Below are 12,201 nucleotides of genomic sequence, written 5' to 3' on the forward strand. Positions count from 1 at the left end.
CTGTGTGTTTGTCTGTTTGTCTGTCTGTGTGTGTGTCTGTGTGTCTGTGTGTGTGTCTGTGTGTGTGTCTGTCTGTTTGTCTGTCTGTGTGTGTGTCTGTCTGTCTGTCTGTGTGTTTGTCTGTTTGTCTGTCTGTGTGTGTGTCTGTGTGTCTGTGTGTGTGTCTGTCTGTGTGTCTGTTTGTCTGTCTGTGTGTGTGTCTGTGTGTCTGTCTGTCTGTCTGTGTGTGTCTGTCTGTCTGTGTGTGTGTCTGTGTGTGTGTGTGTGTCTGTGTGTCTGTCTGTTTGTCTGTCTGTCTGTGTGTGTGTGTCTGTGCGTCTGTCTGTCTGTCTGTGTGTCTGTGTGTCTGTCTGTGTGTCTGTCTCTCTGTCTGTCTGTGTGTCTGTCTGTGTGTCTGTCTGTCTGTGTCTGTCTGTCTGTCTGTCTGTGTGTCTGTCTGTGTCTGTCTGTCTGTCTGTCTGTGTGTCTGTCTATGTGTCTGTCTGTGTGTCTGTCTGTGTGTCTGTGTGTCTGTGTGTCTGTCTGTCTGTGTGTCTGTGTGTCTGTCTGTCTGTCTGTCTGTCTGTCTGTGTGTCTGTCTGTTTGTCTGTCTGTCTGTGTGTGTGTGTCTGTGCGTCTGTCTGTCTGTCTGTGTGTCTGTGTGTCTGTCTGTGTGTCTGTCTGTGTGTCTGTCTGTCTGTCTGTCTGTGTGTCTGTCTGTGTGTCTGTCTGTCTGTGTGTCTGTGTGTCTGTGTGTCTGTGTGTCTGTCTGTGTGTCTGTGTGTCTGTCTGTCTGTCTGTCTGTCTGTGTGTCTGTGTGTCTGTCTGTGTGTCTGTGTGTGTGTGTGTCTGTCTGTCTGTCTGTCTGTCTGTCTGTCTGTGTGTCTGTCTGTGTGTCTGTCTGTCTGTCTGTCTGTGTGTCTGTGTGTCTGTCTGTGTGTCTGTGTGTCTGTCTGTCTGTCTGTCTGTCTGTGTGTCTGTCTGTCTGTCTGTCTGTCTGTGTGTCTGTGTGTCTGTCTGTGTGTCTGTGTGTCTGTCTGTCTGTCTGTCTGTCTGTGTGTCTGTCTGTGTCTGTGTGTCTGTGTGTCTGTATGTCTGTGTGTCTGTATGTCTGTCTGTCTGTCTGTGTGTCTGTGTGTCTGTCTGTCTGTGTGTCTGTGTGTCTGTATGTCTGTGTGTCTGTATGTCTGTCTGTCTGTCTGTCTGTGTGTCTGTATGTCTGTCTGTCTGTGTGTCTGTCTGTCTGTCTGTCTAAAGCCCAGTTTTAAGAGTCAGAGGAGTAATGACCTGCTAATCCATTCTTGATAATTAGAGAATGCTGATTAGTACAATGGGCTACATGGGGAATGCTGGTGGGGGCATCATAAAATGACGTAGTGTGCATGTGTTTGGTAGAAATATTATTTATTAAAGGAGGCTTGAGCCCTGCTCCATTTTTAGTTTTATGAAAGTGTAGATGTAGGCCTTCAAAGATGTTGTCTTTGACCATCCTTAAAATTAAACCGCATTGAAGGCCATGTATTTACAACATGAGCTCACTGATACAGATAATGGAACCACGTTGGAATTTTTGTTAACCAAATAATGTAAACTTATATACTGTATACAAAACATGTATACAGGTTACTGAGTCCATTTCCATACAACATACAATCATTTATTGATTGGTTAAGTGAGGTTTCTGACACACTCATGTCTTCACATCAAGACCCCCTCTCGCCTTTTATACAGACATACCTTTACAAACGTATTATTTCTTAATTAAAAAAGTGCTCAGTGCCTACTAACCATCAGGTGAGATATCAGGAAAGATGCTTAAACTTGTCACAGTGGAGTTCATACTTTCAGACTTTGCTGCGTGTGAACAGGTAAATATAAACTAACATGAGAGTTCCCCAAAAAGGACCCATAGTGTCTGTTATTAGACTACACTGGATAATAGGATATCTCTATCTGACCTTAATTGAAGCTTTGGGGCTGCCCTCTGGCTAACCCTCTTGTTATCAAATGCTGTTTCTGTCTTACTGGAAACCCTCCACGGATGCCAAGAACGACTGTGTCCGATTTTACAGTGTCGGATTAATGGCTGTTTGATCAGTTCAAAGGCAGAGCTGCCCTGGATAAACTCATTATAAACAGCGCCAAAAGACGGCTGGGCCAGTCTGCCACGCTGTACATAGAAAGGCTTTAAATACCAAGGGTTAGTGTGTGGAGGTCCATTCTGGGCTGTCCTTTAAATATCATGTGCATCGGAGCCAACAGTCAAAAGTAGACATTTGGACATTCTTATCCTGCTGTAGCGAGGTATTTATGGGGTGTTACATTGGTAATCCTCAAGATACCCTGACTCATTTATTTTGATCATATATTTGGTTTTATGTGGATGTTGTTGTGTTGGCCCTGCACTGTGTGGTTTGCCAGATATCTCTACACAAGTATAGCCCTTACTTTAATGTAGATATTGTAAGAATTTCTATTGTAGGAACTCCAAATGATTCAATGTTTCTGAGAAAGAAAACATTGAATCCCTTCCAGCATTTAAAAAAAAAAAAAAAATCTCTCCAAAAGACCACCTCCCAATGCATGGCTTCACTTGTACACTACTCCTCCATTTTTTTTTCTTTTCTACATTTTAGCCTGGTGAGTCATAATGAACCTCTGGACATCAAACCGCTTAACTCTGTGTTTCTTTTCTGTTGCTCTCATTATGAAGTTTCTGTGCTCGGCAGGATTTAATTGACCTATGTGGTCTGACATGGTGTTGCATTCACACACACATCTGGATGCAATGCGTTAGATGATTGCTATTTGTCAGTGCGTGTCAAGTGTGTTTACACCTGGATTTATATGCGATTAAGCGAGATCGGATAGCCAGGAAGATGCATTTGAATGCAATGTGTTAACTGTGTAATAAACGTATCACTCTGAGTAACTGTTATGTCTATATCTGCAACTGTGCTGTGTGTGTGTGCATGCATGTGTGTGTCTGTGTGTTGAGTAACAAGTGTGTCCACAGAGCTGTCAGGAATTTGTGTATGAGTGTCGAAGCGTTTGTGTGTGCGAATCTCGATTCATATCACTTTGAGCTTAAGTCTTTGTGCATGACTGATTGCTTTGTCTGCCTGACCACAACTGAAAAGAGATCCATCTCTCTCTTTGCCTCTCTCTCTCTCTCTCTCTCTCTCTCTCTCTCTCTCCTCCCTCCGCCCCTCTCTGTGTTACTTGGTGTCTCTATCTACTCAGTTCCACCTTAAGAGGAGCTTTAGCAGCCTGTCGTGTTTGTGTTGAAGCCAACAGGCACAATATATTACAGTCTAGGGCTTGCTGCTGAAAAGCCCGCTGGATCCTCCACTGACCTGCTGTTCTTTCCTGCTTTCCTCTCGTGTTTTTTCCACATTTAGATTAAAAACAAAGCTCTCTCTCTCTTTCTCTCTCTCTCACTCCCATCTCCCCTCCCTCCCTTCTTCTTCTTCTTCTTCTTCTTTTTCTCCTCCTTCCTATCCTTCTTCTTTTCTGCGGCTGCAGTCAAGGCAGAGACTTCAGCGTGTCAAAGAGAGGGTGAGGAGGAAAAAACGCAGAGAGAGGAAGACTGTTTGGACGGAGCTGAGAGTGTGTTTACATTCGTATGTTTTGCTTTTGGACGGTGGTCGGGTGAAGGGGCACGAGGAGGAGGAGGAGGAGGAGGAGGAGGAGGAGGCGGAGGAAGACAAGGAGGAGAGCCTGCCCGGATGAAATTCTCTGTCATGTGTGGACCTTGACTGATCACAGGGTGAGCAGAGGGAGACAGAGAGAGAGCGAGACACCACAGGAAAGACAAGAAAGTCGATAGAGAAAGAAAGAGAGGAGGAAAAACTGAGACTGTGAAGAAGAAGGGAGAGGAGAAGAAGGGGGCAAAGTCTGGTGCTCCTTTTTTTATCATGACGTTGTTCGATAAACAAGGCAACAGATTGAAAACTCAGAAGTTGTGTGTCAATAGGAATTCTCCCTCAGAAGAAAGTGAAGGAGGAGAAAGACTGTGAGGAGTAAACACTGCTGTGTTCAACCCAGCTAAGGAGCAGAGGCAGGACTTTGAGTGTGTGTGTGAGTGGGTGTGTAACCAGTGGAGGGCAGAGGAGTGGAGGGCCAGGGGACTAACCTGGCCATCAAACGGACTGGCAGCCTCTCCTCTCCTGGGATCATGTACCCTCAGGGACGGCATCCGGTAAGTACCTCCTTATGTCTCTTTTTCCCTCTCTTTTTCTGCCCGTCGCTGCATCTCTGTTCATGTCTGTCACTCGACTATTATTCCTGTCTTGCTATTTATGTCTCCGTTTCACCTTGTCACCCTGTTCTCCCTCTATCCTCATCTTGCTCTTTGTCGATCTTTCTCTTATCTTGTTTCTTTTCTCCTTATCATTCTTTCCTTCGTCTCTTTTTTCTTCTCAAGTCTTTTTGTACTTCTGTCCATCTGCTGTTCCCCTTGCTTATTATAGGCAGTGTTTGGGCTAAGTGATTCCCTGTTATGTACATACACACTCACACACACAGACACACAGACACACACACTTAAACACATACACACACCCCCTCCTTCAGCTCTACCCAGGTGCCTTTGATATCATGTTGATGGCAGGCTCTGTAGGTGGCATTTAACTGAATCTCCATCTCTCAGCTTGTGTGTTCATCATTTTCTTTAGTTGTCTTGGTGTGTGTGTTCCAGCTGACACTCTTTGTCTACATGCAGGCAACATGTGTGTAAGTCTGTCGAAACGTGTGTGTGGTTGCATGTGTATGAATTGGTCAACGCAACTGTCAGCTGCCCATTGTCTCATTAGGGTTGCTAAGCAAACACTTGAACACACACACACACACACACACACACACACACACACACACACACACACACACACACACACACACACACACACACACACACACACACTGGCTGTTTAATTGATATTTTAATTCCACTTAGTTTTAGTTCATTTTCATTAAAGCTAAAAAAGAAGGTCAAGAGTGCACCCAGAGTACATCCTCTCTAATTCCTTCTTAAAGTCCTTTCCCTCCTTGAGTTTCAGCCTTCATCAGCAGTGAAAATGTGCTGTTAATTTACCTGCCAGGCTGAAATAAAGGTTAAATACAAAGAGTAAAAAAACCCAGAAGGATGAATGACAGCTTAGGCTCAGTCTGGCTTAGGCCATTCATTTCACAGGGTCCCCGGTCCGGTTGCTATAATCAGATTTGGTTGTCAGTCTCTTTGTATCTGCTACAAATGGGTCAGTGGCCACTTTGCCTCACAGCCAGCCAGCCAGCCAGCCAGCCAGCCAGCCAGCCAACCACTCAGTCATCCAGCCAGAGAGCAAGCCAGCTAGCTATCACACAGAATTATGAATGACATTTTCACAAGAGGAAGGCATGAGGAATCAATTATATGTACAGAGAGAATGCTAATAAGCCAGCCGCTGGATAAGAGAGGGAGAGGGAGACGACGAGAGAAACAAGAGAGAAGTGAAAAACAAAGGAGAGAAAGTGAAAGATGTAAGAGCCTAGAAAGGAAGAGAAAAAAAAAGAAAAAAGAGGGAAAGAATTATTTTAAAAGGCACGGCCGGGGGTGGGAAGAGAAATAAAAATGAATGAGAGATGCAAAGGAAGAATGGAGTGTGAACATTCCTCTGTTCTCTCCTTCAGAGGCGAATCAGAGAGCTTCCTGCTGCGAAGCTCTGTGTTTTTGATCAAGTTCAATCCCAGATTGAACCAACTCCTGCCAATCGATAGCTTCTGTCTCTCTTATTCTATCTCCCCTCTGTGTGTCTCTCTCTCTCTCCCTTTTTCCTCTCTCTCCTCCTCTGACTGTTGAACTTTATTTCGGGTGTTGCAGTGAAATATGATCAGCTGAGAGGTGTGATGGTGCAACAGCAGTTGTGTGAGCGCGTGCATGTTTTTGTTTTGTGTGCACATTTAGAAACACGTGTATGCGTGTGTTTGTTCTAACAATTTTCAGCACATATATTACTCGTTAAAAAATTTAGTACGCCCAGTTTTTGGGAGTCTGTTTTCCCACAGCCAAATAACTGCTGTTAAAAGGAAAAGGAGGATATGAGGTGTCACGTTAGATTACATACATCTCACATGGTTGACCTCCCTTTCAACTGCATCTTGACACATCTACGCCCTGAAGAAGACCCTTTGTGCTCAAAACCAGTCGGCGTCTTCTCCTGCTTGTGTTTGACATGTATTGATATATATGCTCTCATTTATTTAACACCTTTTTAACGTTATGCTTGTCTCCAAGCGAGTGTGCCTGAAGATGGCATGGTGGCTCTCCTCCCTTTAACTTCTGTTAAGTCTCTCCTTGCTAATGCATTCAAGGAGGATCCCATATTGCAAACATGAGCCACTGTGCCATTTCATGTAAACCCTCATTTGGTTTACAATTACAGCAACTCTAAAGATTGAAACGTCTATTAAGATAAAGATTCAGTCTTGCAACTGCATCCCCAGGAGATGATAACGTGACCTTGGCAGAAAAGTATTGGTGATGAATATCCTTCACAGTTGAATGACTGTCTACTCTGAAATGAAGAAAAAATGGCCAGCAGTGCCAGTTAATGTTGTGCTTTATTTGTAGTACATTTCTTCACTAAGCTTTGATTCTGTCCAAACCGTCTCATACTCAACTACATATGAGTTGAAGTCCCACTTAACTTTCTAAAGTTTCTATGTGATTAATAGTCTCTTGTCATACCTTACGATGGCAGCAGACTGGTGATAGTTCAGGCAAACAGCTGGAGAACATCAGAGAGAATACCAGAAACTATTTGACCCATAAAATATAATCTATTGACCACAATACAATATAAAGCCAGCCCTTTAGAACTTCAACTATGTATAAAAGTGGAAACATGGATAATGACACAAATTAGGCATAAAGCAACGTAATACACTGTATACTCTTTTTATTCATTTCCAGTAAACAGGCGTGTTACTGATCACTCAGTATGATTGTTGGTGTCAGTCAAACATCATGGTCTACCTCCTGTCAGCTACAGACTGTAGCTGCCTTGAACGTCATTATGTCATGTACATCCAAGGCCATCATTCCATAGTTGTGTGTTTTTATTTTATTTGATCAGAGCAGGAGACTTCTCAGGAGAGTTCTCTTTGCTCCCTGGCATCAAAAGGTTAAAAGCGAGGGCTGATTTTCAAGCGAGCGAGCTGTAATTGGTTCCACTGGATTTTTTTTGCCGAGTGTTATCAGAATTGTGTGTGTGTGTGTGTGTGTTTGTGTGGGTATGTTTTTCTTGTGTGTGATTTCCTTTCATGTGTCCCTGACTCTTTGGGAGTGTATACATTTCTGTTTTCACAGCATTTGTCACCTGTTTGTTTGGCTGGATGGGTGTAAGTGTGCGTTCATGTGCTGCTGTGTACCTCTTGTGTGAGGTTTATGTGTGCATTTGCTCAAAATGGTAAATGGACTTGAGCTTATATAGCGCTTTTCTAGTCTTCAGACTACTCAAAGCGCTTTTACACTGCATGTCACACCCACCCATTCTAGTGGTCGTTATGTAGAATCATCCATCAGAAGTAACTAAACCCATCCATACACCACCGAAGCAGCGGGAGCAATTTGGGGTTAAGTGTCTTGCCCAAGGACATGTTGCTCAGCTGGGGATTGAACCCTCGACATTCCGGTTGAGAGGCTCTACCAACTGAGCCACAGTCACCCCAAAATAGTTACATCTCTGTGTGTGTGTGTGTGTGTGTGTGTGTGGTGTGTGTGTGTGTGTGTGTGTGTGTGTGTGTGTGTGTGTGTGTGTGTGTGTGTGTGTGTGTGTGTGTGTGTGTGTGTGCAGTGTCAGTGTTTATATTTGTCCTTGTGCTTCTGTCAGAGTGCTTGTGTGTGTGTGTTTGAAGGAGAGGAGGGACAAGCAGTGGATGGTTGTGTTTGTGTGTGTCTGTGTGTGTGCCAACAGCAGTAACAATAAATGATGTTTCAGCTTGACCTCGACTGTTGCTGTGAATGTACAGGCTCTTGATTGGCTGCCAGAAAGAGAGAGATGATTTACTCGGTGTGTGGTTTCATGGTTAAGAAAGATGTCTGTAAACAAGACTGATCAGATCTACGGTGCACACATGTGTGTGGACGTGTGCTACGATCTCAGTAATGCATTTAGAGGGCCTCCCCTCCTGAGCCATGAGCAGGGTAACACTTCATATTTTACAGCTAAGTAAACAAAGTAGTGTGAAATATGTGTCCACAGAAACCACATATGCTCCATTTATGAGGGCAGAGCTCCATTAAGAGTGAATGTTCGTAAAGTTGGATTTTTGTGTGTGTGATTGTGTTAATAAGCATGAAATTTGCAAATGAGATTTTTTTATTCATTATTAGAGCATGTTGTATCTTGTACTTACTTTGTTATATAAGTTTTGGGGTATGCAATTAGTGCTGTTGACTTTTGCCAACACTGGACCTTTTCTCTCTGGTGTCTGGCTGTGTCAGGCAGTTTGTTTTTTCCCTGACATTCACGGCTGTAATGAAAGCCATGTACGGTAAACAGCACAGCAGATTTCTGTCACCTCCCACGGATGACATTCTCCCCTCCTTTCCTTTGTCCTCATTATGTTTACGTTTAATTTCATTCCGCGTCTCAAAGGTAACTCCTGTTAAATGGCAAAAAGTCAAGTAACAACAACACAGCTGCAGCGAGCAACCAACAGAACAAGCAAAACCTCGTAAAAGGAACTGAAAACTTCATCCTCAGCCACCCAGATTAATTCTGCACCCTGATTTAAAAAAAAAGGGTCTTCTTCTGGCCTTAAATCCTGTGTTCTGTGTTCTTTGTCATTAAAAGAAATGATCTGAGAGAGGCTTGGATGGTGCCCAGAGACTCTTTTGGCTGCCAATCTCTCCCTGATTTGTAATCCAGCGCTGGCTTAGTTGCTGACTAGTGAGCTGCAGCATTAACTGACTAACTCTCTGAACAAATCACTTGCCGACTGGTTAACTGGAGGACTGACTGGCTGCCTGACTTTTGGTCTGCTGGCTTGTACGAAACAACACAAGTGCCAATAACTCTAATTGAGCTTTTATTGTTGGGATGCTGGCAGTGTCTCTCAAGCTATCAAAGCTTAGACTTGTCTGCAGTAACAGAAAAAAGCAGTTAAAAAGTCAGACAGAAATGTGAGAGCTTCATAAAATGACGGCTGAAATGCAAGTTAGATTCCTTTTTTTCCCCGCAGCTCTTCAGTCTGCCATCCTCTCACAGTGCAGACCAATGAGCTGTTGCTTATGTTCTCTGCTGCTCACTTCAGCAGACACAAACACACACAGACGTGTACACAGGGGGCTGTGACACTCCTCTGCCACACTTGGTATTTCTCATCTATTCATGTGCCTTTTTCCTAAATATTTCAACAGCCAATTATTATTTCATGCCCTATCTGAATGTGTTGCTGCTTGTCTCAGAGACACTTGGGCAAAAGGAAGAACAAAGGGGCTAAGAAGAAGAAGAAGAAGAAGCAAAGAGCGAAAGAAGAGAGAAAAAAGGGAAGGGAGGAATGACAAGGAGCCGTGAGAGAAAGGGCAGAAGAAAGAGAAAATGTTTTGTTTGTCGGCGCTTTGTTCAAATGAATGCATCCATGCTTAGGCATGCCTGCTTATACCGTGTGAATGCTTGTGTATTGGTAGAAAGTATGCCAAGGGCTTAGACAGACGGATAAGAGAAGCAGACAGACGGATACATATTTTTCCTAATCAGTCTAGGACTACGCCTAAACTGTCAAAATTATATCTTTAAACAGCATTTAAAAGTTAAATTATCTCCATTTAGATGTGCACAGCTTCACAACCTTTGGTTGTGCAGCTAAACGTTTGCAGCATTTCAAGTCCAAGACGAATTCCCCTAGTGGGACAATAACATTTATGGTGGTAGATGGACTTGGTAAATGGGCTTGAGCTTGTATAGCGCATGGTACAGTATGATGTAGCGTATGGTTTCTATAGTTTATCGTAGTTACATTTCTTTTCATGTCATTTTGTGTCATAATCTGTCAATCCAAAAACATCTTAATGTGTATTTCACATGACCCCTTTGTGTACAGGGGCCATAAAAATGTTGACGTTAATAAGTATGCAGGAAGTACGCACCCTGACCAAGCCAGTGTGCGCTACAAAAGGCGTCTCAGCTAGCTTATAGGCTAGATGCCCCTCACAATCGAGGCAGTGAAAGTGTTGTGTCCGACTTCCCCCAAAACATGGGTCTTTGAAATATAAATCAGGGGAAATGTGTAGGACAGAGAATTATAAATGTTGTATATAGTTACAGAAAAATATTTGGGAAAATGAGTGTCTATGAAAGCTACCTTAGGTAGGCTAACGGTGTTGTTTTGACTGCTGAAAATAACATTGTTGCTGCTGCTGACTGGAAGTCCGTTTAAACACTTTTCTTAGCACTTGTTTGTTCTGCATTAAGCTCTGCACCTGTGCAATGATGTGAGCAAATTCACAAGACAGGCACTGGTTCGCTCACCCAGAGGAGCACTGCTACATCGAGGGTTGTTAATGCAGCTGGGCATGGAATTCACACTCAATAATAGCTTGCATTGTGTGTGCTGGCAAAAGCAGCATTATGAAATGTTAATATTCGCGGAACTACAGCTGCACCTTTAATTCGGTATTCATGTAAAGTTAGAGTTAATTGATGCAAGTCAGTCTTCATTGATTCCAAAAGTCTACGTTTCTGCACTAACATACCTACTGTAAATGCAACCTCTGTGTTTTTAAATAAGGAGGGGGTCCGACGCATTTCCAAAAGTCTCCAGTATAGGGGTGTTGTAGTGTGGACGCTCTTGTGTGAACATAGTTAAAGTTATTGGTTTTATTAAGAAAAACATGAGAGTGTGGATATAGACCCAAACCTGCGTCTGTTTCACAGTTTGCTGTCTCTCTCACGCTGCCGTTGCCAGTGGTGGAAAAACAGGCAGCTGCTTGACCAGGAGACACCCATGATGCAGACAGACTGACAGATGGAACCAGAATGACCTAATGTTCTGGCTGGATGGTGAAAAAAATGGACTAATCATGTCAAACATGAAGGTGGATGGAAAATCTTGTTTAGGTGCTTATCAAGCGGCGGACAAAGTTACAAAAGAAATGAGGAATAAGACGTCTAGTGTAAAGCAGGACACTGTAAAGGACCAGTACAGTGTTTGAGCTTCTGTATCAGGAAACACAGTCAACGCCTTGTGACAGACAGACAGACAGGCTGACAGGTGACGGTTAAAGCCGGTGTATCCCACCTCCATCCTGTTATGTTATACAGCACGATGGGCTTAAACTGCCACTGCTCTCCTACACCCCCCAACCACCACCATAGATAATCCCTCCTAATTCTCTTGCTGGCTCGTGCCAGCTCCACCAAATTGTGATTGACTTCTGTTCCACAGGGTGTCCGTGGTGTGTGTGTTTGTTTGTGCACAAGTGACCCACCCTCCACCCTCCACTCCCCCCTCCTCAACCTCCACCTCCTAGATTAACCAGATCAGTTTTGGGTTTCAGGATCGCCTCTGCTGGCTTCTGTGGTGCTTACACTCACACACACCATACACACTTGTACGTTCACACACATGAAAACACACAGGCTGTCGGCTGTTTTTTTGGCCCTTTGTGATGCGCTATTGGACCCCAAACAGTCTGAGCTGCCATCTGTCACCATACAGGAAAAACCATGTACACACTCACACACACACACACACACACACACACACACACACACACACACTCACACACACACACACTCACACACACACACACACACACACACACACACTGTAACAACAAATGTTTTTTCTGGTGTGCGTATGTCTTTACTTGATAATGCCTCCAACCTAGTAAACACTGGACTTTTAACCACTTATAATGATAACATATACCTAGGTCACTTTTACCTGCCGATGTGCCATTGAGCAAGAAACAGACTCTTTTTTATTTCTAATAGGCGTGATTTAATTTAACACCAGCTCTCTAAACTTGGCTGGCCGAGCTCAGCACAGGCCGGGAATATATCTTCTTTTGCCTGGAGACCTTATAACTTTCTGTGTGTGTGTGTGTGTGTGTGTGTGTGTGTGTGTGTGTGTGTGTGTGTGTGTGTGTGTGTGTGTGTGTGTGTGTGTGTGTGCGTGTGCGCGCGCGCGACTGCCTGTATGTCTGTGAGTATTTTTTCATTTCCTTTTTGCTCATAA

General features: G+C 43.7%; 1 protein-coding gene across 3 annotated transcripts in view; it reads left to right on the forward strand.

Moving 5' to 3' along the window:
* Nucleotides 1–3,283: 3,283 nt before the first annotated feature.
* The window catches only part of tle2b (TLE family member 2, transcriptional corepressor b), a 69,856-nt gene continuing 60,938 nt past the window's right edge, over nt 3,284–12,201 (forward strand). For all 3 annotated transcript variants that reach the window (XM_061033085.1, XM_061033102.1, XM_061033094.1), the window contains exon 1: nt 3,284–4,180. In XM_061033085.1, coding sequence (XP_060889068.1) covers nt 4,157–4,180 — 24 coding nt within the window. In that variant the 5' untranslated portion in view covers nt 3,284–4,156. The remainder of the gene's footprint in view (nt 4,181–12,201) is intronic.

The sequence above is a fragment of the Labrus mixtus genome, chromosome 3 (genome assembly GCF_963584025.1).
Source record: "Labrus mixtus chromosome 3, fLabMix1.1, whole genome shotgun sequence".
NCBI classification, from domain to species: Eukaryota; Metazoa; Chordata; class Actinopteri; order Labriformes; family Labridae; genus Labrus; species Labrus mixtus.